Source organism: Chenopodium album, chromosome 1, assembly GCF_948465745.1.
Source record: "Chenopodium album chromosome 1, dcCheAlbu1.1, whole genome shotgun sequence".
NCBI lineage: Eukaryota > Viridiplantae > Streptophyta > Magnoliopsida > Caryophyllales > Amaranthaceae > Chenopodium > Chenopodium album.
Window position 1 is genome coordinate 2,598,836 of NC_137834.1, and position 27,073 is coordinate 2,625,908.

A 27,073-nucleotide genomic window follows, 5' to 3' on the forward strand; every position below is an offset into this window, starting at 1 on the left:
GAGATTTTTAATTTAATTTATTCAATTATGGGCTTATGGCTATAAAAAATTAAAAAAATGCATGATTATTATATATGAATCATACATTAGTCAACCATTAAGAGCTATTCGATTTAAATCCTTTGACAAATGTAAGTCTCCATCATAGTTATTTTACAAATGAAATTATGTTAGTTGCCTGGTTAATTGCACCTAGAAAAGAAAATAAAAACGATGTTTGCCGGCCGTTTGGTTTGATCAAGAATACAATATTTCAGCATTATGATTTTAAGTCTATGATAAGAATTATGTCAACACAACACTATAAATTAATTAATTGTCAACTATTGCAAAAAAAACTCCGAGGAGTAAAATATTTGATAAACTTTTGTAAGGATGCAAATTTTAAGTTGATAGGGAGTAAAATAAAATTAAGGTGAACATCAAGTAAGTGTTACCAACAATCAATTCGTGAAAAAGAGGTAAAACAATTTCTTGCCGAAGCTATTGACTCAATAATGAGCAAAAACTACTCAAATCGATTCCATGATTGCATCAACAAATGCTAACAAGATTACCTATGAAGGTTCAAAGGCTTAATTGTAAAGTACTTGTTGTCATATTAACTTTAGTATGGATGTCCTCACCATTTAAAATAATAGTAATAATAAATAAATAAATAAATAAATCAATTGACAATTCCTTCTTCAATCCCTTTTTTCAATTCTCTTCTACCAAAAAGCTAGAACAAAGAAATCAACTTTTAGTGATTGGTATTCAAATAGAAGTAGCTATCGAGCGTGTAATAGTTTTTCCCACAAACAATGATTCAAATGAAGTATCCGGTGACACGTACTAGAACTTGGCACAATTTTGAAATTTTGAGGTTTAAACAGAAGACAAAAAGGAAAGTCAAAGCAGTCCAATAGTATTATAACTTTTGTATGAAGGATGTGATTTAAGATATGCTAGCTAACAGCTAATCCACTAATCCACTAAACCGTAATTGATTAAAAAAAGTATATTAGTCCATTCAGATATAATACCTAAGTTTGTATACTTGATCTTCCCTCGGCTTCCGAAGTATAGTACCAAGCAAAGATTGATCTAATGGTAAAATTTATTACTGTATTACGTATCTCATAGCCTATTTCAAACTTTACTAGCTAGAAGCACTTGATGGTGGAGATTTCTTATTCTTCTTCCCTCCCATTCCTAAAGGACCTAGCCTGTTAATCCGGACCGGGTTGACCTATGATAGATTTCAGCTCAAGAGGGTCTTTCTCCTTATCTATACGAATTGAAGTATTGTATTTTCTTCATTTAGAATGTCTCATTTTATATACTCTATACTTCATCTTTAATTTGTGTGTCAAAAGCAAATGAGTAATAGACTTTGAAATGAACGAACAAAAAAAAAAAAAAAAAAAAAAACTATATTCAGAAATTTGTGAAAAATTACTCCTTTACCCCTCAAAGTAAAAGCCACAAGATAGATATAAGACGTCTATTACAAATGTTACTGTGATACAATCATGAAGAACACCTTACTTATAAAGGGTTAGCACTAGAGGTGTCAAAACTACATCTAACCCGACCTGATCTAAAATCAATCTGAAAAATATTAGATTAAGATTTGATCTTGAGTGAACATAATAATTTTGCATGACTCAACTTTTAAAATTGGCTTGACCTGACCTGACCTCATCAGACCCAGTCTAATCATCCAAATTGACACCTCTAGCTAGTTAGTAGAATAACAATTTACTCCAATAGACTATAGTAGAGAACAACAACACATTCAAATAGCAAAGGGGGTAAGGTGAAGACTTGAGAACCTTGTTACAATGACAAGATTTACAACTACACTATTATAACCCCACAGTATTTCTGCTGCCTTTTGTAATGTTATTGCAAAAGGTTTCCAAAAGTGTTTCTAGTAATCATAGTTGATCGTTTTGCATCATGAGCAAATGAGATGATAACAGAGGTACCTCATTAACACAGCTTTTAATAAAATTACAATGATAGGAAATTTATTTATTTATTTAAAAAAACATAGATTAAAAAGGAGATTACATTTTTTATAATTCACAGTCAAAAAAGACGTGTTTGTTACTAAAAATGTTCCAACCAGGCAAACAAGAAGAATTTGACTTAACGCACTTATAACAGAAGTACCACTCACTTTATATCTCTTATGAAGAATTTGTTTTTTTCCTAAGTATTTGCCAACTGCTTTCACATGGATTCTATGACCTACCAACTTTATTCCCACTTTCTAATCTTCTCGATTACGAAAGTATTATAATTAAAATCAATTATTAGTACTATAAGTTATTATGTTTTAAACTAATTCACATTAAAACAAGGATGATAATGATACTAGATATTTATTCCAACACAAGAAATTCTAACAATATACTTGCAACAATAGTAATATACACGCATATTGATTATGGGTCTTAATATATTGATAAATCATGTCAAAACACAACCTCTCATAATATATTACTACGTACCTATTTTTCCAGTGTTATATACCATTGATAGAATACAATTGACACAAGATCAAACTTCTCACTTAATTTGAACAAGTACATGCTTTTGCCTTTACATTATGTTAAAGGCATTGTCTGAAGCAATTCAACTCGGTAGAACTTGTACATGTTTTTGAATTACCGTCAAAATGTTTATACTTCATTAACTTAGCTTCAAAGGTCATTCATCAATGCGTTAGGCAAATTATTCGGTCCACCTCTCGGGCCCTAATAGGTTTAGTCCCCAACTCCCCGAGTTCAGCCGTAGAAAATTACCCCCTTTGAAAGGGGAGGGAAGGGTTGAACTCAACACCTCAAGGTCATGGCTTTATGGGGACTTGCCTTACTTGAGAGAGTGACAAATGTATCAAGAAAGTTTGGGACAAATATAAAGATTGACTTGTTTAAGGTGTATATCCCTCAAAGTTTGTATTATTCAGAAATAATTAAAAGACTGACTTGTTTTTAGCGAACCGCTCAAAGTTTGTATTATGTTTGACAATTTTTCCAAAAATATATATTTTTTTTGGTGTTTAGAGAGCCACAAGGGCGGGGGTGAGAATCGATCCCAAGATCTCTAGGAATCGGGAGGGAAGCTCTAACCACTTGAGCTATCCATCACTCTCAAAAATATATAGATACATAATATTAGCAATATCATTTTTGATTGAGAGTGTTACTTCAATTGTGATTTTGATCTGACTTGCCAAATTTTTGTTTATAATATATTCAAAATGACATAAAAATGTGATTATTATTATGTACATGTCAATGGATCAGTCGGTGTATATTTTCATAATAATAATTTCTCTTTATATTACTTATGAATTTAAAAGATGTTATTGGTCTATGTGGCAGTCAAAGTGATATGATGCACTTAAGAAAAAAAGTAAGTTGTGTTGTTATATGTTATTTTAACTAATTAAAATAGCTTTAAAAATAACCGTGCATGGCACGAGACCTAAACTAGTATATGAAAAAGCGAAGCAAAACACCAACAAGTGGAAAAGTGTAGTACATTGACACTTAGAGCATATTCTCTTTAGCTTAATTTTAGTTTAGTTTAGTTCACTTCACTTCAATTCAGCACAGGAAAGTTGAAACTTTTAAGAGGGAAAAATTAAAGGGAGGTTTTTTTTTGGCTTTTTCCCGATTTGAAAGCTAAGCGGGATCAATTAGATTGGCGCCAACATATAGCATTGGAAAATAGAAATCTCATCCCTTCTGCATTCAATTATTTGACCTCTGTTCAACCTTTTTGCTTTTTCTCTAAAACTCCATTGGTAAACCTTGGTGTGACTTTCATGAGTATATCTTCTTCTACTGCCATCCATTTTTCGGTTTTTTTTTTCCCTCTTTTTTATACGTCTTTCCAAGATATAATTGTCTAATCTTCGTAACTCCAAATTTTTACATATTGTGACATTACATGGGATATAAATTAAATCTTTATTGTTACATACTTACACATCCCATGAAGCATGAGCCCATGGTATCACAAATGACAATGAATTAATTTAAATCGATATATATATATATATATATATATATATATATATATATATATATATATATATATATATATATATATATATATATATATATATATATATATATATATTTTAATTAAACGTATAAGTTGATGACGCGTAACTCATGAATTCCATATCAATTTCAAGGGCAGACATAGATTGAGGTCTCAAGCAAATCTCCAAATCCACACTCCCTTTCCCTTCACGGCCCAAGTTTGCAGTCACCTTCCCATCGTCCTTATTAGCGTAGCCCATACGAACAGCCAAAGCACGACCCAGCCCATACTATGGCCCAATAACTCCTCTACATTGCAAATCCATTGAGCTGCTCCTATGTAATTTCCAAAAAACTCATCAGATAGAGGTGGTTCAAACCTACTCCTTGCACCAACTAACACGATAATAGTGGTTGGTTGATCCGAAGATAGGTTTCTGTTAGGGCCTATAATTAGTGTTGATATTGTATAGTTAACGGGCCTATTTCTTGAGCCCTAATCTCTTGTATAAATACTCTACTCTACACTCTAATGAAACTACGGAAATTATTTTCGTGACATGGTATCGGAGCCAAAATCACTCTAATTCCGTACATCTCTAAATTTTTTTCCTTTTCTTCTAATTCCCACTATCAATTCCTACATTCTAAATTCTAACTTCTACTCTCAATTTCTACTTCCTGATTCGAATTTCTCTAATTAATTCCCACTATCAATTTCTAATTCCACTATCAATTTTTAATTACTAATCCCTAAGTTTGTGGGTTCTGCCAATTGCGATACTCGGTGATAGTTGCAATTTCTCTAATACTTGTTCAACAATGGTGGATGAAGGCGTGTATATTTCTAATCGACGTGATAAGTCGACCTTATACTGTACCCACTGCGATCGTTTTGGTCATGACCTTGCCGCTTGCTTCCTTGTCCACGGGTTACCCGATTGGTGGCTTGCCAAGTATGGGCATAAAGGGCGAGTTTCTTCTTCGTTTTCTGCTGCTACTGCTTGTTCTTCAACTGCTGCAACCTTCTCACCCATTCTGCCAGGTTCGCAGCTCTCACTCGCACCAGCATCGCAGCCGCGGGACAGCCCTCCCAGCCGCAGCCAGGCCGCGGAGTGGACTGCCCAGCAGGCTGCGACAACCTACCAACCAGAGCACTCCGCGACCCAGCCGCGGGACAGCCCTCCCAGCCGCAGCCAGGCCGCGGAGTGGACTGCCCAGCAGGCTGGGAGTCCTGCTCTTCCTCGGTTTACTACTACTACTGCCTCTTCTATCTTGGGTGTGTTTGATACTCCTACGAATTCTATGGCTAGTGATTCTCTATCTTTCTCATGGATTATTGACACCGGTGCATCCCATCATGTTACCGGCAATGACAATTTTTTACAAGATGCTCATTCTATTATCTCTTGTCCCGTTGGTCTTCCCGATGGTGCTAAGGCCATGGCTACTAAAGAGGGTCGTGTTGCCTTGGCGGATGGCATTACTCTCGAACATGTTTTATTTGTTCCGCAATTGAATTGCAACTTGATTTCTGTGTCTAAGTTGATTGATGACTCTAATTGCTTTGTCCGATTCACTAATTCTCTTTGTGCTATACAGGATCAATCCTCGGGGAGCTTAATTGGAGGCGGTGAACGGATAGATGGACTATATTATTTCCGGCGTCTCCCAAAAGTATGTGCTCTCACAGGTCCGGCCATTTCTACATTCGAGTTGTGGCATCGTCGTTTGGGGCATCCGTCGGAGAAAATTGTCAAAATGATTCCTGCTATTCGAGGTAGTTCTGCTCCTAAGTGTTTACATAAAGCATGTGAAATTTGTCCTCTCGCAAAACAAACCCGAGCCAGTTTTCCTGATAGTGATAGTCGTGCTAGTCGTATTCTTGAAATGATACATTGTGATTTGTGGGGACCGTATAAGACGGCTTCTACTTGTGGTGCTCATTATTTTTTAACTATAGTAGATGATTTTTCAAGAGGTGTTTGGGTTTATTTGCTGAATGATAAAACTGAAGTTTATTCTTCTTTCTGTTCTTTCTTTGCTATGGTTAAAAATCAATTTGATGTTACTGTTAAGTGTGTACGGAGTGATAATGGAACTGAATTCAAACACATGCTTCCCTATTTTGATGAACATGGCATTCTCTTTCAAACCTCTTGTGTCGGTACTCCTCAACAAAATGGTCGGGTAGAGCGTAAACACCAACATATATTGAATGTTGGTAGAGCATTGATGTTTCAAGGCAATTTGCCAATTGATTTGTGGGGTGAGTGTATTCTTGGGGCGGTTTATGTTATTAATCGCACTCCTTCTCTTCTACTTGATAAGAAAACTCCATATGAAATGCTTTTTGGCAAACAACCTGATTTTGATACATTACGTGTTTTCGGGTGTCTTTGCTTCGCTCATAATCAAAAAGCTAAGGGTGACAAATTTGCTCCTAGGAGTAGGAAATGTGTGTTTGTGGGTTATCCTCATGGCAAGAAGGGTTGGAAGTTATATGATTTTGAAACTGGAGAAATTTTTATCTCACGTGATGTCAAGTTCTATGAGAATGAATTCCCCTTTGTGTCTACTAGTGACTCTCTTGATGCTAATGTGGGTACCGAGGGTGTGTCACATGACAATGTGGTAGTTGATCATGATTTTTTGGATGATTTGGAAAATGTGTTGGAGGTCGGTGAATCCTCTATTGACCCCGATTCACCACACGCACCGAGCACCCCTGCCACTACATGTGCTACCCCCCATGCTCCTCACACTACTGCACCTTTTGTGCCCTCTAGTACTGCTTTTGCCTCGGAGGCTGCTGATCCGAGTCTCTCCTCTGAATCATCTCTTGATCTTGATCGTGGTCAACGGCACAGACATCCCCCGGGTTGGCATCGGGATTATGTTGCACATACTATTTCTGTTCCGAGTCCATCTATCACTTCTGGTTCACCGTCTACTCCATGCTCCTCAGGTACTCCCTATCCTTTAGCACATTTTGTGAATTGTGATAAATTTTCTGTGCGACACCGTGTATTTATTGCAGCTGTTGATACGATGGTTGAGCCTCGTAATTTCAAGGAGGCAATGCAGGATGAGGGGTGGAAAGCGGCTATGCAAACAGAAATTGATGCATTAGAAAAAAATGGCACTTGGGTAATGGAAAAATTGCCTCCTGGTAAGAAAGCTCTTGGGTGTCGATGGGTTTACAAGGTCAAACTTAATTCTGATGGCACACTTGAGAGATTAAAGGCTCGTCTGGTTATCTTTGGTAATCATCAGGTTGAGGGTATTGATTACAATGAGACTTTTGCTCCCGTCGCTAAAATGGTCACTGTTCGTGCTTTTCTTGCTGTCGCTGCTGCAAAGAATTGGGAATTGCATCAGATGGATGTCCACAATGCATTTCTACATGGTGATCTTGATGAGGAAGTTTATATGAAGCTTCCCCCTGGATTTCATGGCTCTCAACCTGGTATGGTGTGTCGTCTTCTGAAGTCATTGTATGGTCTTCGACAAGCACCTCGTTGTTGGTATTCTAAATTGGCCGCCTCTCTGAAAAGGTACGGATTTGTGCAATCGTACTCTGACTATTCTCTCTTTACTCTGCAATCTGGGTCTATACAACTTAGTGTTCTGGTGTATGTTGATGATTTGATAATTTCTGGTAATGATTCTTCTGCGATTTCAACATTCAAGTCATACTTGAGTGACTGTTTTCATATGAAAGATTTGGGTGTTTTGAAGTATTTTCTTGGTGTTGAGGTTGCTCGTAGTCCGGAAGGCATATTTTTATGTCAACGGAAATATACACTTGACATTATTGCAGAGTCTGGTTTGCTAGGTGCTCGTCCGGCAGGTACTCCTATTGAGCAGAATCATACTCTAGCGAAATCAGAGTCCTCTTTCTTTTCTGATCCAGAGCAGTATCGACGGCTTGTGGGCCGTTTGATTTATTTGTCTTTTACTAGACCGGATTTAGCATACGCGGTGCATATTTTGTCTCAATTTATGCAACAACCGCGACAGGACCATTGGGAAGCAGCTCTTCGTACAGTGCGGTACTTGAAGGGATGTCCGGGTCAGGGAATCCTTTTGAGTTCAGATTGTGATTTACATATTACAGGTTGGTGTGATTCAGATTGGGCAGGTTGTCCCTTGTCGCGTCGTTCTATCTCTGGTTGGTTGGTGTTTCTTGGTGCTTCCCCTATATCTTGGAAGACTAAGAAACAGGACACTGTGGCCAAGTCTTCTTCAGAGGCCGAATTTCGCTCAATGTCTAAAACCACTGATGAGTTGAAATGGTTAAAGGCCCTTCTTCTGAGTTTGGGTGTCTCCCATCCTCGTGCTATGAGTTTGTTTTGTGATAATCAATCTGCTTTGTATATTGCGAAGAATCCGGTTTTCCATGAGCGTACCAAGCACATTGAGGTTGATTGTTATTATCTTCGTGATGCAATTCAGGATGGTATCATTAGTCCGTCGTATGTGAAGACAACGGACCAATTAGCGGATATTTTCACCAAGGCTTTGAGTAAAAGTCAATTCATGTATTTACTTGGCAAGTTGGGCATTTGTGATTTGCATGCTCCAACTTGAGGGGGGGTGTTAGGGCCTATAATTAGTGTTGATATTGTATAGTTAACGGGCCTATTTCTTGAGCCCTAATCTCTTGTATAAATACTCTACTCTACACTCTAATGAAACTACGGAAATTATTTTCGTGACAGTTTCTAGCCCGAGTGATGGACCTACACACAAGAGCGCTTAAGGCTTGAAATGTCGATATAGCATTGTTGGTTTCACAATCTTGATTAGCCTTGGTTTTAAGATTGGCCAACGACGTAGGTGAGAAGTGAAAAATTCGCTCCCTTAATGGGTCTGTATTTGGAAAGACTATGAATTCCTTAGGCTCTAGATGAGGCAACTTAAGCACCTCATGTTTCTTATATTCTTGATCATTACTTATCCAAGGCTTAAAATTAAATATTGGTGGACGTGAAATTTTTAAATTATCATTTTGACCAATACACTCCTCGGACCCAAATAATTCAGATAATACGCTAACAAAATGTAAAAATGATGTACCATCTACAACACTATGGTTCATAGTAAACCCTATGAACACCCCGTCTAGGAGTTCCGTTACCTGGATCGATAACAAAGCCCTCGTATGACTATCATGATTAACCATTATATCACCGATCTCGAAAAACGATCGAACAATGGGCGGAACGTCGGAGGATGACACGATATCAGAAACCGTAACATCTAGAGCCGTAACATGAATCAACCTTGCACCAGGGCCCTTGTTACAATCAATGTAGATTGAACAAGCATGCTCTTCCGGGTACTTTTCCGTAACGAATCGACCGGCTAATGGATAGAAATGAACAAGGGCAATAGAAAGGGAGTGTTTAAGCTTGTCTAAAAGACTAGAAACAACTTTGGTTCGATCATTAGAAATGGTAAAAAGAAGACCTTTTTGAATAGGATCAATGGAAATCATGCCAATTTCAGTAGGTGATAAATGGTAAGGTTGTTTAGAAGCTTCAACCTCGTATTTTGGATTCACAAAACATTCTGAAATGAGTGTAACTGATGTTCGTATATGTTGAGCCATGGAATTTAATGGCTTGGAAAAGGTTGAATTGAGATAGATTGCCTACTTTTTATTCGTGGGGTTGTATTACTGTACTATATAGAGTTAAAAATTCACACCAAGTCTGATGATAAAAATGAACGTAAAAATAATTTCTGACAAAAAATAACTGACACACGAGCCACACGAGACACACGAGCGAGATGAAAATCCGCAGTTCCGAAGGACCATCAGACCGTTTAGGAGGATTTGGAGGGTGTTGCTTTGCCTTATATATATAGGGAAGGCTCTCGTGAGAAATTTTTTTATGTGAGAACACTCTTTATGTTCTAAACTTTTATTCATATGTTCTAAATTTTAAATCTGTTGTTTTAAACTTTTCCTTAGGTGTTCTAAATTAAATCAAATGTTCTAATTTAATACTCATATATTCTAAACTATAAATTAGTTAAGTTCGATGTCATAAATTTTAAATAACTTGTTCCAAAATTTTAACTTGTATGTTTCTAAATTTTAAAATGTGTGTTTTAGGATTTTTAATTATATGTTCCATATTTTAAATTGTATGTTCTATTTTTTTACTCGTATGTTCTAAATTCTTTACTCACACTTTCTATATTCTATATCAGTTTGTTTTAAATTTTTATTCACATGTTCATAATCTTAAATCATATGTGTAAATTTTACTCATATGTTTAACATTTCATAAAGCAAATTTTATAAATTTTTAATCACTTGTTCTAATTCTTAAATCAAGTGTTCTAAACATATTGCTCACACAAATGTTCTAAATTATTACTCATATGTTCAAAATTTTAATTTGAGTCACATGTTCTAAATTTTAACTCACATATTCTAAATTTTACTCACATGTTCTAAATTTTAAATTAGTTCTCATATAAGTATGATTTCTCACATATGGACCTATTCTCACCGGATCCCTCCATATATATATATATATATATATATATATATATATATATATATATATATATATATATATATATATTAGGTCCACTACTTGAGAGAAATGAATTAAATATTGTAAAATATTTCCAAATAAGGAAATTGAGCAAGAATATAATACTAAAATCGGCCAAAAAAGAAAAGTAAAGTATTTAAAAACGGAGGGAGTACTACATGATAACATTGATAGAATAGAATTGAGAATTGACACAAGATCAAACTTTTCACTTAATTTGAACTAGTAGGTATAATTAATGTAAGATCATCAAAATGGATTTACATTCTGTTCAAGGCATTGTACGAAGCGACTCGGTAGAACTAGTACATGGTTTTGAATTATCGAAGAAAGGACATGGCTCTTCAAAATGTTTATACTTCATTAATTAGCTTCAAAGGTCATTCATTAATGCGTTAGTCAAATAACTCGGTCCACCTCTCAGGCCCTAACAGGCTAGTCCCCAACTCCCCGAGTTCAACCGTAGAAAATCACCCCGGGGAGGGAAGGGTTGAACTCAATACCTCAAGGTCACGGCTTTTTGGGGACTTACCTTGCTTGAGAGACAGAGAGAGTGACAAATGTATCAAGAAAGTTTTGGACAAATATAAAGAGCAACAAAAACATACAAAGTAAATCCAGTACAAAAAGATTTGAATAGCACAAACAAGAAACAAAGCTAATGACATAATTCTACAATGTAAAGCGATGAGAAAATGCATACATTACAACAAATAATTTCCTCAGAAAAAGCTCATAAGAATTGTCCATCTCCCGCACTTTAAACTTATTTCAAAGAAAAATCAAACTGAACCATATTTGTGCCACCACCAGGAAAAATTGTCACTCTGTCATCATACAGGAAGTAATACTGCAGAAGATAGACACGGGGTAACAAAATCTCTGCAATCTAAAATTCTAAGCTACATATGTGGCTCTAAGAAGCATCTAATATATGGCTCAATTGACATAACCCTCACAAATTAGAGGCTATTCACCTTATACTCCCGTCCCATAGCATACATAAAACGGTTTATTGCTCAACAATTTCCTGTAAGAAAATCCGTTCAACATAAATCAGCGTACTAGAAACATATTGGTAACAACATTTCATCGACTTTATTTTTCAAATTGAATGAAAATCTTACTTCCATAACAGTCCAATTTATTACAGTATTATTTTATATAATTTGCATCAACTTTTCTTTTTAAATTAAATAAATAAAATTTCTGAAGTTTAGTTACTTACAAATTTGACAAAGGTTGTATATTTTAACACTTAAACTTCAGAATGAAAAGAAAAAAAGTATACTCATGCAATTTAATAACAATAATAATAATAATAAAAAAAAATTAACTCACGAATTGCATCAATATATACCATTAAATACAAAGAAACTACCTCAAAGGTACATGAAAGGTATGGTAAAGCTTATGCTGCTGCAGCCATTGGTACTGCTCTATAACAAGCCCGCTTTGCAGCACGTACGATATCTTCAATCTGGTGTATCCAATCAGCAAAGCAACAGGAGATCGTCAAAAATCAGAGCTAAATAACCACCCTCAGATACCAAGGAACTCAAGTAATATCTGTTAAATATTTTTGAAATGGCTAACAGACATTGCTAAATAAAAATCTGAAAGCAACATGCATTCACACAAACATGATACACAGTAAAAACAACCTGTGGTAGAGCCATTTTCTCAAGGTTGGGTGCATAAGGCATTGGTACGTCGGCCCCAGCAATCCTCTCAATAGGTGCATCAAGATAATCAAAGCTATCCTCAATAACAGATGTACTGTCAAGAACATCAGAGAATGTGAACAGGTGCAGCAAATCAAGTGACTCGGAAAGATAAAGAGAAACAGAAAACTCACATCAGCCTTAATATATTCAGGTAAGCTGTAAGCAGATTAGTCTTAGTATTTTCCATAAAAACCACATTTTGAAATGTGAAAGGGAAGAAAATTAATGAATCAGACGTGATGTCTCATCGACACACTTGGTTCTGTAGTTCTGCTCTTATAGTCTAATTTAATTATCAATTATCACTATCAGGCACTTCAGGCATCAGAGAGCATTAGTGAACTCTAACGAAATAGGCTTCTAAGAGCTAGATTGTGGGGATGGTTTAATAGCTAATGTGAAAGGTTTTCTAATTGAAAGTGGTGAATCTGCTCTGGAAATGGTGAAAAGGAAACAATGTTGAACATCTCCTTAGAGACTGCTCCTCTTCTAGTCACATCTGGAAGGCAGGAAGCTTACGAATCGTCTATGATAGCAGTATAAGTAACTAAAATAGTAAAATGAATTTGTCATTTGTTGAAATTTCTATGAAAGGACAAAAGGAACGGTAATTTTCAATTCGTTAAATTATTATGTCCAGTGTTCCAACATACACTATAAACCTCACCCTATGAGTAATTTGGGGAGTCCAATTACTCCAATATTTCCTACACACACCTTGGGGATTATGTTTCATATTTAGTTCTAAATAACACTCATATTAGGATAACATGTTAAGATATTAAGCTTTAAAGCATATTGGTATAGAAGCATAAGTTTACAAGCTATTCAGATTACAAGGAATGTATGTTCCTCTTAATTCCTCTAAACCCCTCTCCAATACCCAGACCAAACATCAAGAGAATAAAACACAAAAGATTCATGATGGTGAGATCTTTGTATTTGACAAGTAATGACCAATAAAATAGTATGAAGTATTTAAGAAATAGAGATTCCTTGCCACTAGCTGATGCAATCAGCAAAATACTCACGCTGTCTACCCTAAAGACTACAGCATTTACAGACACAGCAGGTCAAAATGTGGTTATCCTAGTTGAATGATGACTTACACAACTATCCAGTAACACCATGAACTTAAGAAAACATCCTAATCATGTCATAAAAAGAGAACAAACCAGATTTCAGCTCCAACACCATGCTGTGGAAACCCTTCTTCAACAGTTATCAATCTGCTTGTTTTCCTCACAGAATCATTGATCAATGCTCTGTCCAGAGGCCGAATTGATCGTAAATTAATGACCTGAAAAATAATAAAATCATCAAAATTTTCACTTAAAAACATGTTCAATCAAGATCAAATGTGATTCGGATTTTTACCTCAGCACTTATTCCTTCTTTTTCCAGTATCTCAGCTGCCTGGACATTAGTAAAGGGTCAGAAATAGAATATTTAGATGACAATATCCATCTTAAACAAGACGCATTTATACATTATAAGCATTGTGTAATACATGCTAAGGATCTTTAGCAACATGATGCAACATATAACAGGGGATGAAGAAATATTGTTCACTAACCTTGAGAGAAAAACCCACCATCTTTGAGAATGCTGTTATTGTCACATCCTTCCCTTCCCTTTCAATCTATAGGGAAAAAAAGAGCAGTAATGCAACATATTCAGAAATACAAGTGAAACGATGCAACATGTTGAACAATAAATTTCAATAATCTAGATTAAGGATGATACCTTGGCCTTTCCAATAGGGACAGTAAAGTTGGGATCTACAACTTCATCAGAAATCGGAAATGACTCTCCATATCTAAAGACATATAATCAGTTAAGAAACTAAATCAACCATCACACGGACGCAGCAGAGAGATATGAATCACGTACAGTATTTCATTCTCCAGAAAAACAACTGGATCAGGATCCCTAATGGCTGCCTTTAACAATCCCCGAGCATCCTCGGCTGAGTATGGAGACAAAACCTTCAATCCAGGACAAGAGCCATACCATGGTGCATAGCACTGCAAAACATTTAGGGGAAGATCACTAGTGAGAACAGACATAATATATATGGCTGGAAGTTAAGTGGAGACAAAAGATTGTTCTTAACAACATCACTCCCACTGACTTCCTGTAAGTAATGATTAACTTCCAACTTAAATTAAAACAGAATAGACATGCCTGGGAATGCTGGGCACCAACTCCTGCAGCAGCACCATTAGGACCCCTAAAAACAATGGGAACAGTGATCTGGCCTGCAGACATGTAGCATGTTTTTGCAGCAGAGTTTATTATGTGGTCAATTGCCTGCCATAAATTAAATAGAGTTTAGTCAATACATACATCATTTTCCTAACATCTAAATTCAAAAGTCTAAAAGAAACAAAGAAAAATAACAACAAAATACATGCTTTATAAACTAGCATGAAGCCATGTACAATCAAAAGTTCAAACATTCATGCTATACAGCCTTTCTTCCCATGCATAGAGAAATTCTATAAGCGGACATCAAAGAATCTGAAAATCTGGAATTTTGTGCTACTTGTCTGACATAATGATCTGACACCTTCCCAATTTAGTATGGAGCTACAGATGTATGGAGTATGGATTACAAAACAACATTCAATAGATTCTAGGAAACTTTGTTTTAAAAAGTGTGAAAGGAAGAGAGGTTGTAACCTGCATAGCAAAATTAAAAGTCATGAACTCCACAATAGGCTTCAGGCCATGGAAAGCAGCACCAACACCAATACCAGTGAAACCAGCCTGTAGGACAAAAGATGAAAGAATGGTTAACCCCAAGTTAGCATTGTGCAGGCATCCAAGATATAGTCAGACTACAACAACAACGAGCATGAAGCAAGTGGAAAGCCTGACCTCTGTGATGGGTGTGTCAATAACTCTATTGGGACCATACTTGTCGAGCAATCCTTTTGTGATCTAAGTAAACAAAATTCAAACCGGAGAGATGTAGAGTAAGGTAACAATTAGCAATTCTCTCAGAGAAATTTCAAATTACAGACATGTCAACACCCTTTATTTCATCTCTTTAATAAGTTTTACCTTATAGGCACCTTGATATTCCCCAACCTGCATATAAAATTATGTACAATTAACAAACTTCGGAAGGTAATAGGAAAAATTCCATGGATAATATTTCTAAACAAATTCTAAATACCTCTTCTCCCATCAAAAATACTTTAGGATCAGCACCCATCTCCTCGTCAATCGCAGAGTTAATGGCATCCCTAACCATCATCTGTGATCCAACATGAAAAATTACACATATTTCCAACAAATTTGAAGTGGAAAACAAGACCAAAAGTAACAAGAACAAAAGCAGGACGCGGACCTAACATAGAACAGCATTATGAACTAAAAGCAACTTCTATCCAACATACGAAAGTAATAACTAACAAAAACCTAATCACATTTCATAAACAAATCAAATATACAACTAACACATCTTTCAAATGTATATCAGAAAAGACGGCAATAACAACAAGGGAAGACGACAACAATTCCTTGAAGATGAGTCTAGGGTGGTATCGAATAGAACACTAAAATTTCAGTCAATTTTCACTCCATATATACAAAACATTGAATAATCAAACTTAAAACCTTGAAAAAAAAAAGAAATAAATTACAGAAAAATAAGAAAATCGACCTGTTTTCCAGAAGATGAGTAGCTTCTCAAACCCAAAACAGCAGGTCTAATCCTTTGCAACTGCAATTCATAATAATTCCATCATTTTCATCACCAAATTTAATCATGAACATAACTTTCAAATTAAATAGTACACAAAATTGAAATTTTCCACAAACCGATTGAGAGAAGCTTCCAGAAGCAAACTTCTGCCTCATAATTCCCATCATATTTGCAATTTTATAAAACCTAACGCAAAAATCAGACGAACACGAAAATTTAAAAACATAATCAAATCAAATGATATAATTTAGAAAATCAAATAAGATTCACGTATGATTCAACAAAATTAACAACCTAATATATTTTATAACCTATTTTGCATGAAAATTGCAAACTTTAACACCATAATTTAAGAAAAATTAACTAACATGCCTAAAAAAACGCAGAATCCAAAGAATCATGAAAAAATGAGAAAAAATAGTGAAAATCGAAATCAAAGAAAGAAATGGCGACGTACGTTGAGTTTGGTGGTAGAAGATTAACGAATTGGAGAATGATCGCCTTCTTCCTACTGATTCTGGGAATGTTTTGATTAATATAATTATGATTATTATAATATAATGTCGATTAATTAAATGAAGGAATCAATTGAAATGAATATGATTATTCTATTTCTTTTTTCCTTTTCTTCCCGACTTCCCGCTATTTGTTGCGATTTGGGCCTTGGCTTGGGCCGGCCTTCTACTAGTAAGCTGTCAAATTGGGTCTGTCGTTGGTCACTTTTCGAGTCATAACGAATTAAGTTAATACCTCTTCCATTTCATAATATTAATCTCATTTATGTATATCGATGCAAATCTTTAATTGCAAATATCTTTAATCTCACACTAGCAAAAATTATAAAAATTAGATATTAATAAAGTATTTATCAAGATGAATAAAATCAGATCTCATATGATTATGTTTGTTATCATATAATAACTAATATATAAAGCTAAACTTTTAGTCAGGTCACGAGACAGCGACACTTGGCATTCTAATTTTTCGCCAAGTGTTGCGCCACGTTGGATAGATTAAATACATTTCATAAGATAAAAAAGTTAGTTTAGAATTCTATTATGAATCAAATTTGGATAGAATTTTAGGATAAAATTGTTAATTTAGAGTTTTATTTTCAATAAAAAAAAAAATTGAGTGTCGCGCCACGTTGTATAGATTTAAATCGACTGCATAAACAACCCGGGCATCGCACGGGGCACAAAACTAGTGATATATAAAGAGAAATTTAGAAGATTCCCTCAAATTTTAAGAGTTAAAGATGATTTTCTATTACAATTCTTCTTTAATAAAACTGAATTTTGCTGAATTGAACTTATTTTTACTGAACTGAAATTATTTTTACTGAACTGAAATTAATTTTACTGAACTGAATTTATTTTTACTGAATTGAAATTATTTTTACTTAATATTATTTTTTTAAGGTGAAGAGAACAGAGCCTAATATTATGAAATAGATGGAGTAGCTCAATGTGTCCATATAAGTTAGGTTTATACTTGCCCTTGGGGCCTTGAGTACCCACAAACTCAACTTTGACAGCTCATATAACCAATCGTTGTTTCAACAGCGAGTATCATCACCAAGGATCACACTGGCATGGCAACAACGTCAAATACTTTAAACCTAGCAGCGATACCGCTAAATAGCAAAATAGAAAGGTGTTATAGTATGAATAACAATCAAGGAGGACATCTCTTATATAATCATCAAAACCGACAACCTTCTAATTATTAATTGCATCAAATATACAAAAATTCAATATATTTTTCAAGAAGAATATTGAGTAGTTAATTGGATGGCGAAAGTAGGTTACCTTGTAAATACCAAAATGTACATTAATTATAAGTTTGTAACAGTAGTCCTCAACGGCTCAATCTCTCTCGATTTTTCTTAGTGATAAAATTAGGCTTACACCTTGAGCAAGTGGCCCTAATTGTAATTTGTACAATTAAAGATAATGATTACTCGATATTCTTTTAATTTTTAATTATATTTATTTATTTATTTGTGTTTTTAGAGAGCTACAAAGGCTGAGTGATGAGAATCTATCCCAAGATTTGGAGTCGGGAGGGAAACTCTAACCACTTGAGCTATTCGTTACTCTCATTCAATATTCTTTTAATAATATGTCAAGTAGAGGTGGCAATTCGGGATCGGGTCAGATATCGAGTTATGCTTAGAAACTATAAAAATAGTGTAAAACTTATTATTATCACGAAATATGAAAGTTGGGTCAAACCGGGTCGAATTCAAGTTGTTTGGCTTGGCTCAGATTCAGGTTTCTCTCAGTAATTTCGGGTCGTGTTATTAGGTCGAGCCAGGGTTTGCCACCCCTAATCTCAAGTCGAGTTCGAGTTTGAGTTCAAGTCAATTTCACCTAAACCTAGTCGATTAACGTGCGAGTTGTATCCATCGATCCAAAACCGGGTACCCGGTTAAAATTTTAGGACCCGGACTTGGAATTGGTTGGAACCGGGTCCTAAAATTCGGACCCGGAATTGGAATTGGTTCAACCGAGTCCTAAAATTTAGGAATTGGTATTGGAACCACCGGGTACCGGTTCCGGTTCCGGTTCCGAGTACCCACTTATGTATGTAATTGTTAAAATATAATACAAATTATAATTTTTATTTTAGTTAGGTTCATTTTTAGCGTTTAATACTTATATTTATATATGCATTAAGCTATTTGTATCTATGTTAGGTATTAATAATACTTTTTTAATTTACAAAATAGATACATTCAACATATTTTTATTATTTAAAATTTATTTATTTTAGCATACATTAGGTAACCGGGTACCCAACTGGTTCCGGTTGCAAAAAGTTAAGAATTGGAATTAGAATTGGTTATAACCGGGTCCTTAATTTATTACCCGGAATTGGAACCACCGGGGCCAATTTCAATTTCGGACCCGCCGGTTCCGGTTCCAATTCCGGGTACCCAGAATTTTTGCTGACCCCTAGATCCATCCCTTCATTAACCGCATCAGCATCCCTAATTTTCCCACAACAAGAACGAAGGCAATGCCGCTCAATCCGAGTGTGTAGTGTACCATTTCATTCCCTTCTAATCCACCAGCCCCCCAAATCGCAGCCTAACTTCAAACACAAACACAAACACTCGAACTCGCAAATTCTCCAGAAGATCGAGCTACAAACAACGGCTTTACTGGGCTTGGAGTAAGAGAGAGAAAATGGGAGGATTGGGAGCTTTCTGGGGTACAAGAATGATGGAGATTGTGAAAAAACACGATTCTGGTGGTCTTCTTTGGAAGAGAATCAAGCTCACTTCTACTCGTAAGGCTAACGCTAAGAAACGTCTTCGTCGTGTTTGGCAGGTTCTTTTCTCTCTCTATCCCTTTTTTCTTATGCTTTAATGAAGTTTCTATCTTTCCTGATTGTGTTGTTTAATTGATTAATTGGTTGATGTTGCTTTACTTCTTTGATACCCTTAAACCCTATTTTGTCCTAGGGTTTATCATCTACAAACTCTTTATTCCTCTTTGCTCATATTCAATTGTGGATTAACTAATTGTCTATTTGTGGAACTTACAATGTGTAGTGTAGTTATCATTCATTGGGAGAAATGTATGAACTTTAATATGATATAGTTGCTGAATTTAACAATTGATGCCTATTTCGTTGTCGAATTGGAGTAGTTTTCCCTTTTTTCGAATGCTTGACCACATCAATGATATAGATTAAGTTATTAGTCTGTTACCCATTATTACCTTCTTCGTTAGAGATGTTTTTCCTTACACTGTATTGCAAGATCAATGTATGTCTAAGTAATTGTGATCAAGGAGATGCGTTTTAGCAATCTATAGTTTGGCAAATTTTCGAGTTTTTGATGTTCCACGACTGGTAAGCTATTGAGGGCAATCCAGTGAGATGTTCATATCAGTTATTAAATTTGGAAATCAACCTAGTAACGGCCCTTTCTGCTCTGTCAGCTGTTAAATAAACGAAAAGATCTTATACTTGGGTCTCAATAAAGTGCTATTACTTTTAACAGTTACTGTACTTAGAATGAACACAGCATCAGCTTTATCTGGGACTGAGAGTGAGGGGAAAAGAGTTTATACTAGTAGGAAATTAGGAATGTAAGATGCTTGTTGGAGTCTTAGGAGACTTGATTATTGTGGAGTACTGGAGTTCGGGCCATGGAATAGGGTTGAGGAGAACATCTGGGACTAGTTTGTCAGGTTTGTATTGTCTAGTGTTTATATGAAAGGCCTCAATGATGCGCGAAGAATATGCAGAAACTGCCGGTCTTGTGTGCTGTGGCAAACACTATAGGCACTTGTTTGGTGGACTTTAGACACGCGTTATCAATCGGAGCACAATTGCATGGAATATATATATGCAGCACAATGTGAGGCTTTTTTATTTATTCTGTTCAGTAGACTTAACTTACTTTTAAGTTTCCATATGGGATTTATTTCAGATACCTGCAGGTAATTCCACCATGCTGCACTAGGACTATGACTAGCATTCCAAGATAAATAGGTTATAGCTCACACTTAATTGATCAGATGGATGATATGGCATTCCCAGTTTTCTAATGCAAAGTGTGGAAGTGTGAGGATCTATGTATGAATTATGATACTCCTTTTTGGTTACCTTGGGTGGGAACAAGGAGCTGAGTAAGGCATATACTTTGTCATGAACAGTGTAAAAAGAAATAGGACTAACCAAAAGTGGGTAGGTAAGAGATAAAATATATGACATTGATATGTTTTTTGATGAACTGGATTATTGGAGTACTTTGGCAAGATTCAATAGGAATGAACAGAAAATATGTGAGAGAATTTAGACTAGCTTTAGCCTGTGAGTGCTATTCTGTATTTTTTTTGTCCTAAGATTGTTATTTATCTACCTTTGTTTCATTCTTCTCGTCAAAGTGGTTTATGGAGCTACTTGGGGATAACCTCCAGTTGTTCATTAATGGAAACACTATAGAAGCAAAGTGTTACCTTTTGAGCATTACTAACAAACACAAAGCAATATTTTTCTCAAAATTGGGATGCATGACATAAATCAAAGTCCACTTTTAGTTTTCCTCGCAAATGTACATATGAGCTTAGTAGAAAACACTGAGTCATGTTCCATGATGTTTTTTGAGACGTTTTGTTATGTGAGTCGCCATCTAAGCTTAACTTTTGGGCAATAATCTAGAGTTGAGGGTTTCTAAGGGATTAAAAGAGATTTAATGTACTTGAATGTAAAATTGCGACAAAAGAAAAGCAACCAATTTTGTGGCCTGAGATCTGCTATATTGCCAATATCCCTCGGTGCCATTGAGCTAGTTTGTTAAGGTGATCACTCATGGCAAATGAATGGTTATATTGTTTGTGTTATAGAATGGAACCACATATACCTTCCGGATGATTATGAGCCCATCAAACCTAGATCAGATGTACTCGGAATCCTTAGTTGGTCCCCAGAGCCTTTGATGGCTAAGTCATATTCGGGAGAGAGAGAGAGTGCTGGAGTGTGAGCATTAAAAGTGTGGCCTTCCCCAAGCCATAAAGAGAATATGCTTTAGGTTTAACTACATAGGCAGGATTTGGGCCTATGGATCATATAATGATTTGTAACATGTAAATTGGCAAAAATGTTTTGTGTCAAAGTGGCCACAACAAATGTTTCGTCTCATTGATAAAATTTCTTGCCCACTTTTCGGTCCACTCGTTGTACTTGTACACATATCATGGTTTTTATCCTACGAATCCCAATTTATAATATGACCCATACCCTGAACAGCCTAAGTCCACTCATGTTGCTAACTATAAAACACATGGACTGTAATGTATCTTTCTTGGGGTTTAAGGTAAGGGAAGACTACACTTCCAATGGCAATGGTCATACTTCAGCACTCTCTCTACTCCACTCTGGGTCTCTGGCTAACTCATTTTGGTTATTGATCTGGATGTCGAATTCTGTGCCCTGGTGACCACTCCACAACCCGAAATTCATTTGCAAATTTGCAAGTGTATCATATGGATCCAATACCTAATGGACCTACAGTCATATCAGAATTGTTCAGGTATTGAGAAATGGTTTACCATTTACATTAAATTACATTAAATGTTTATATGACATGCTTAAAGTGTTTCATATAGGTACTATAGAGATTTTATGGTGCTCGTAATGCAAATGCTAAGTTATTAGTGATTGAGACAGGGATGCTTCATTGCTTTGTTCTCTAGCAACTATAAGATTCTATTTTAGATTGTTACGTTGATTTGTTTTGTTTTATTAATGGTCATACACTCGTTCTAGATATAATGAAGTAAGGAAAGTAATTTGGCATATGGTGGGATCAAGACTTAAATGATTCAAGCATGTTAGACTGCTAATTGAAGGAACCATGATGCCCAATGAGCTGTCGTGAGTGTATATCAAGGCTTCCAAAACAGGAAGAGATGGCCGAAGATGATTATAGGAAGTCGACTTGCTCATTTGGATCTCATGAAGAAAATGACCCTTGGCACAAATTTGTGACTTTTTTTTTGGGATTCTTGTAGCATTCTGCAAATAGGGTCTGTTGTTTGTAGCTTTTGTGCATTCAAATTACTCTTGAACATGATAACTATTCTCTACTGGCAGTTCTTAGTTCTTACGTGTGTTATTAAATTGCTTTGTGATGCCTATTTCTTTCCTAGCCTCTCTATGACTGCCATAATTTTTGCTTTTAGTGCTACTTTTAACATACTTTCTACTCACTTTTATTATAATTATTATTTGTTTTAAAATATTACTGTATTATCTTCACTACTATTACAGTATATATAATTTATCAATTTAATGCATTTGTTTCGTGGATCTTTTGAAATTAATGTCTGCTTGTTAGAGGGAAGTTCATCACTGACGATTACCATTATTTACTGCTATTACTCTCATTTTCTCAGTATAATTGACATGTTGGACTTTTTTTCACTATCCACATTTTAGCTTTGACCATAATTTTTTTAGTAACGTATTAGAAGCAAATATATCATGAAATATGTAGTTAAATAGGTATTAATATAAAGCTTCACAATACTAATTATATATATATATTTAAGGTCTAATTAGTGTATTGGCATACGTGCCGTGTTTGACTATGTCAATTATTCTGGGATAGGGGGAGTACTATGGAGTATTTTGTGTTTACTCTTTCACTACAGGTTTTTCGAGGAATTTTTATAAGTAGCTTATTTGCTTGTTAGAGGTACAATCGCCACTTAATAGTGGCAAGTTTACAACTTCACACTGTTTATGCTGGTACTACTTCAGTGTTTTTTGTTCAAATCACTTTCAGTTTGGGTTCGTGTTTATTTTTTCCTACTCCTACTTTATCTAAATTTTGGTTAACCCCCTTTACGATCGTATCCTTCCCACCCCACAATACTTACACCTTTCCACTCACATCCTTACTTTATCTACCTTTTCCGTACACCCACCCACCTTTTTGCTCTATCTCTTACTAAATCCATTTCTTACAGTCACAGTTTTTAAATTTTCTTACTCTATGTATCTACAATTAAGTAGAATTCTCACCCCTTTCTCTCCCTGCGTCCACCAAAAAGGACATATTATCAATCATATTCTATGTATCTTTCCTGATATTTCTCAACAACCTGCAATTAGATAGAACTTCAACGGCAAATTCCTTTTGATTAGAGAATCTTCTATTTGTGCTATTATCAATAGGAGCATTTTGCAGAGTGTATAGTCAACTGAATTGCTGCTATATAAGTTTACAGTCTTGTCTTCAATCATGTGCATTAATCATTTGCTTATTTAGGGTGGCCATAATTTAAACTGCAACTGCATATCTTGCTTGGTTACAGTTGGTGGTTGCTGACAGTAAGTTGCTACTGTATTCTGGAAATGTCCCTTTTGTCAGAATTTGGCAGATTTTCTTGATGGTACAGTACAATGCTATCAATAAAAACAACCCTGCAGCCACTGCCTTGAATGCTTGTCTGCATATACTGTTTTATTTTCTACAAATATAAGTGTTATGTTATGTGGAGCCTGTGGTGCATGTAGTTATAGAATTTGGATGTTTTTCAGCTGTTTTGTTCATATTGAATTGGGTAGTCTGAATGATTGTAACCTGTATATCTTTATCTGACTTTGTTGACACACATAAATGTGTTATACTCACAAATAATTTTCACAGAATGAAGCAGTGCTTAAGGCTTGTTCGGATCAACCTCCTGCAAAATTAAATGGTCTAGACAATGGCAAGCAGTGGGGAGACCAGGCAAGATTCTTGAACAAATTTGAGGAATAGAGGATGATCTTAAGGGTGCACAATAGTTATTGTTTTTGTATCTTTATGAATATCTTTCCTGCTTGAACATTCTTGAATATTTACTGTGAAATTAGACCCCTAGTTCTTGGATAATATGATTGCTTGACCAGAATAATCTTATTATTAGGTAGCCCTGTCAAAATCATAGTATATTCAAACTTTACCTGGAAGGTTAAGCCTTTTGCGTCAAAGCTCTCAATTTTCACTTTGACTAGTAATGTTTCAGTTCTAACTTCAGTAGGCTGGTCAAAACAGTAACATCTTGGCGTTCATCCAGATGTCTTTTTTGTTTTGCATCACTAGATGAAATATAAATGGTATCATTTGTGAATTCTTACCTGAGTTTCCGTCTAGCATTGAGGGATTGTTTTTGTACATGGTTATCCTTACCGCTTGGTAATTTTTAGGAGTATGCTTTGATGAGTTATGAGATGAAATGATTTTTTTGGTTTATTTTAAAGATGATGCTGTTAATATTGGTGCTCTTGAACTGGTTTTACTATCCAATTTGAGCTGTTAGAAGGGCTGAGGATTTTTTATGGGGATGTGATTATTGCTAAATAAACATCGTTATAATCTGTTGTGAGCGGAAAACCTGACCGCATCTGGAGTATAAGGTATACTGGTGGTTGGATTTCCCCATTACTTTTTGCTGAACTTGAGGTGTAATGCCCTGTAAAGGCTAATTGGAAATTCCACTATGAAGTGTTGGGAAATAGAATTTATATATTCCTATGTCTTTGCTTGTTTGGCTTAGAATCAAATGAGTGCTTTTTTGTCAAGTTGAAAGGCTGAGGTTTTCATCTCAAAATTTGGTATTTGTTGGTAGTTGGTCATGGGACGATGCCCCTTCCTACTTCAAAAGGGTGTTGGAAGTTTGGGTCTACTTGGTGGAGTATTTGCCGTTTCAGCTTGTCTTTATGATGTACATCATCTGATGTAAATTGGTGGTCCATATTGATATGAAATCGACTTTAAGGTTAGCCATAAACCTAAGAGACAATTCTCTTTAGACTAGGACAATTCCCTTTGAGGTTATTCTTGGAATTGGGGGGGATTGATTTTGATATCCAAGATGTTCAAAGACGTGAAACAAGCATTTCTATTTCCCTTTATTCCAGCCATATTGATCTTTAGACGTAATCTATGATACCGATAGGTGTTAGGAGAACAATAAGTATGAAGGAAAAAGTATCTTTTTTCACAAAGAAAGCTATTATCTTTCATGTTTAAGTCTTTGTTGCTTCCACAATTCATATTATTTTTTCTGAGAAACTTTCATTACGGCACCCTTACGTTTGGCTTACTTATTAAGCAGATTTGTCCAATTTTGACTTTTGGTTTTGTTGTATTTTAAGGTTTATGGTTATCTCAAAGTTGTGGAAGCAGACCATATATAGTAATTACTTTATAATGATGGCTGGTCACTATACTAGAGTTAGTGAAGGGAACATTAATAATATCCTAATCATGCAAATAATATGATTAGTGAATTCGGGTGTTTTGTTTAATATTTAGATATATATTTGGGAGCTTTTTTGTATTCTAAAAGGAAAGACGTAAATTGCCATTATTTATATGCATTATTGCCTTAACTTTTGTTTAACAAAACCTATCTTCACTTGCGCACAGGTGACACTTTATCAAAAGATCTATAATATAGTTTCTTAACCATATTCCAAGAAAGAGTAGAAGGCAAAGTTATGCAAACATCTACAGTAATCCCTTCATTCATCCGCCTCCCTCTTTTCATTTTCATAGTAGCAACAAAGATTAACCAGAGGAAAAATGTTAGCGAAAGTGGATTCCTTTTTGGAGTATTTAGTTAAGAGAGAAAATTGTTTAGAGACTTGGTATTATTGAATATTATTAGTGGACCAATGTGGTGGGTTAAGGGGGTAAAGGAGAATTTGCTATAAAATAATATGCAAAAAAGAATTTGCTATAAAATAAATAAAGCAAAAATAAGAAGATCAATAACAAACACACCTCAACAACAACAACAATAAAGCCTTTGTCCCAAAATGATAATAATGAACATAGCTAAAATAGGATAATGCAAAAATACAGACGAATGGATGGAGGGTAATTCATTGACACCCCTTTGATTGGGAACTTGTCCAAAAACGACGAACCTTTATGGTTTGGCTCTTCCTTAGGATCCTTGCCGTGCCTATGGACAGTAATGCTGGTAGTAGGGCATGTTTCTTCTAGTAGATTTAATTAAATATAGTTTTAAGTTCTAACCCATCCCCCATAAGTTGTGGAAGTAGGCCCTGACCACTAAGTTAAGTAGCTTGAACCATGATCGTTGGAATTATTTGCCCTTTTGTGTTACAATGTGGTCCTATATATCTATTTTACTGTGTACTCTATTAGGACTAATAGAAGTGGTAAGGAGTCTAAAGACTTGGGGAGTGAAATTGTAGATGAACTATATTTCCTTTGTGAGACTAGAAACTTATATTGAATTATCTGTCTATTTCCAACTGTGTCATAATAATCTTTAATTAGTTTTGGATATTAATGAACTGAATTAGAATCTATTTGTCGTTTAAGGGTCAATTAGAAATGACTCTATTTTTGTTATCGTACGGATTAGGAAGTGTGCATCTATCCAACACCCTTCATCTTGCATTATGATGCTAGAGCTCTTAGCATTAGAGTGACGTTAATGTAAACGTAGGTTAGAAACTTTC

General features: G+C 35.3%; 1 protein-coding gene, 1 long non-coding RNA gene and 1 pseudogene across 2 annotated transcripts; 1 reads left to right on the forward strand and 2 right to left on the reverse strand.

The window, feature by feature from the left end:
• Positions 1-4,141: 4,141 nt before the first annotated feature.
• Positions 4,142-9,663, reverse strand: LOC145601035 (putative acetyltransferase At3g50280; annotated as a pseudogene).
• A 1,566-nt stretch (positions 9,664-11,229) lies between these two features.
• On the reverse strand, positions 11,230-16,668 carry LOC145629261 (pyruvate dehydrogenase E1 component subunit beta-1, mitochondrial-like). The gene is made up of 16 exons (XM_081681842.1): positions 16,524-16,668; positions 16,183-16,252; positions 16,025-16,084; positions 15,536-15,616; positions 15,421-15,447; positions 15,235-15,297; positions 15,037-15,123; positions 14,539-14,664; positions 14,245-14,378; positions 14,098-14,170; positions 13,928-13,993; positions 13,729-13,767; positions 13,527-13,651; positions 12,289-12,403; positions 12,006-12,104; positions 11,230-11,654 (listed from the first exon to the last, which is right to left on the reverse strand). Exons 2-15 carry the CDS (start codon positions 16,231-16,233, stop codon positions 12,036-12,038), a joined length of 1,116 nt encoding a protein of 371 aa, XP_081537968.1. The 5' UTR covers positions 16,234-16,252; positions 16,524-16,668; the 3' UTR covers positions 11,230-11,654; positions 12,006-12,035.
• Positions 16,669-19,043: 2,375 nt separating this feature from the next.
• LOC145639938 (uncharacterized) lies at positions 19,044-24,707 on the forward strand. Its single transcript, XR_014114939.1, has 2 exons — positions 19,044-19,404; positions 24,240-24,707. It is a non-coding gene; the product is annotated as an uncharacterized LOC145639938 (long non-coding RNA).
• Positions 24,708-27,073: the final 2,366 nt, after the last annotated feature.

What these genes read in the sequence shown, in the direction of transcription:
- LOC145629261 (XM_081681842.1), bottom strand. Translation starts at nt 16,233, where the DNA reads ATGATGGGAATTATGAGGCAGAAGTTTGCTTCTGGAAGCTTCTCTCAA. An exon ending in TTTCTGGAGAATGAAATACT is followed by an intron (nt 14,171 to 14,244) that starts GTACGTGATTCA and finishes ATATGTCTTTAG; the next exon opens with ATATGGAGAGTCATTTCCGA. An exon ending in TGGTGGGTTTTTCTCTCAAG is followed by an intron (nt 13,768 to 13,927) that starts GTTAGTGAACAA and finishes ACTAATGTCCAG; the next exon opens with GCAGCTGAGATACTGGAAAA.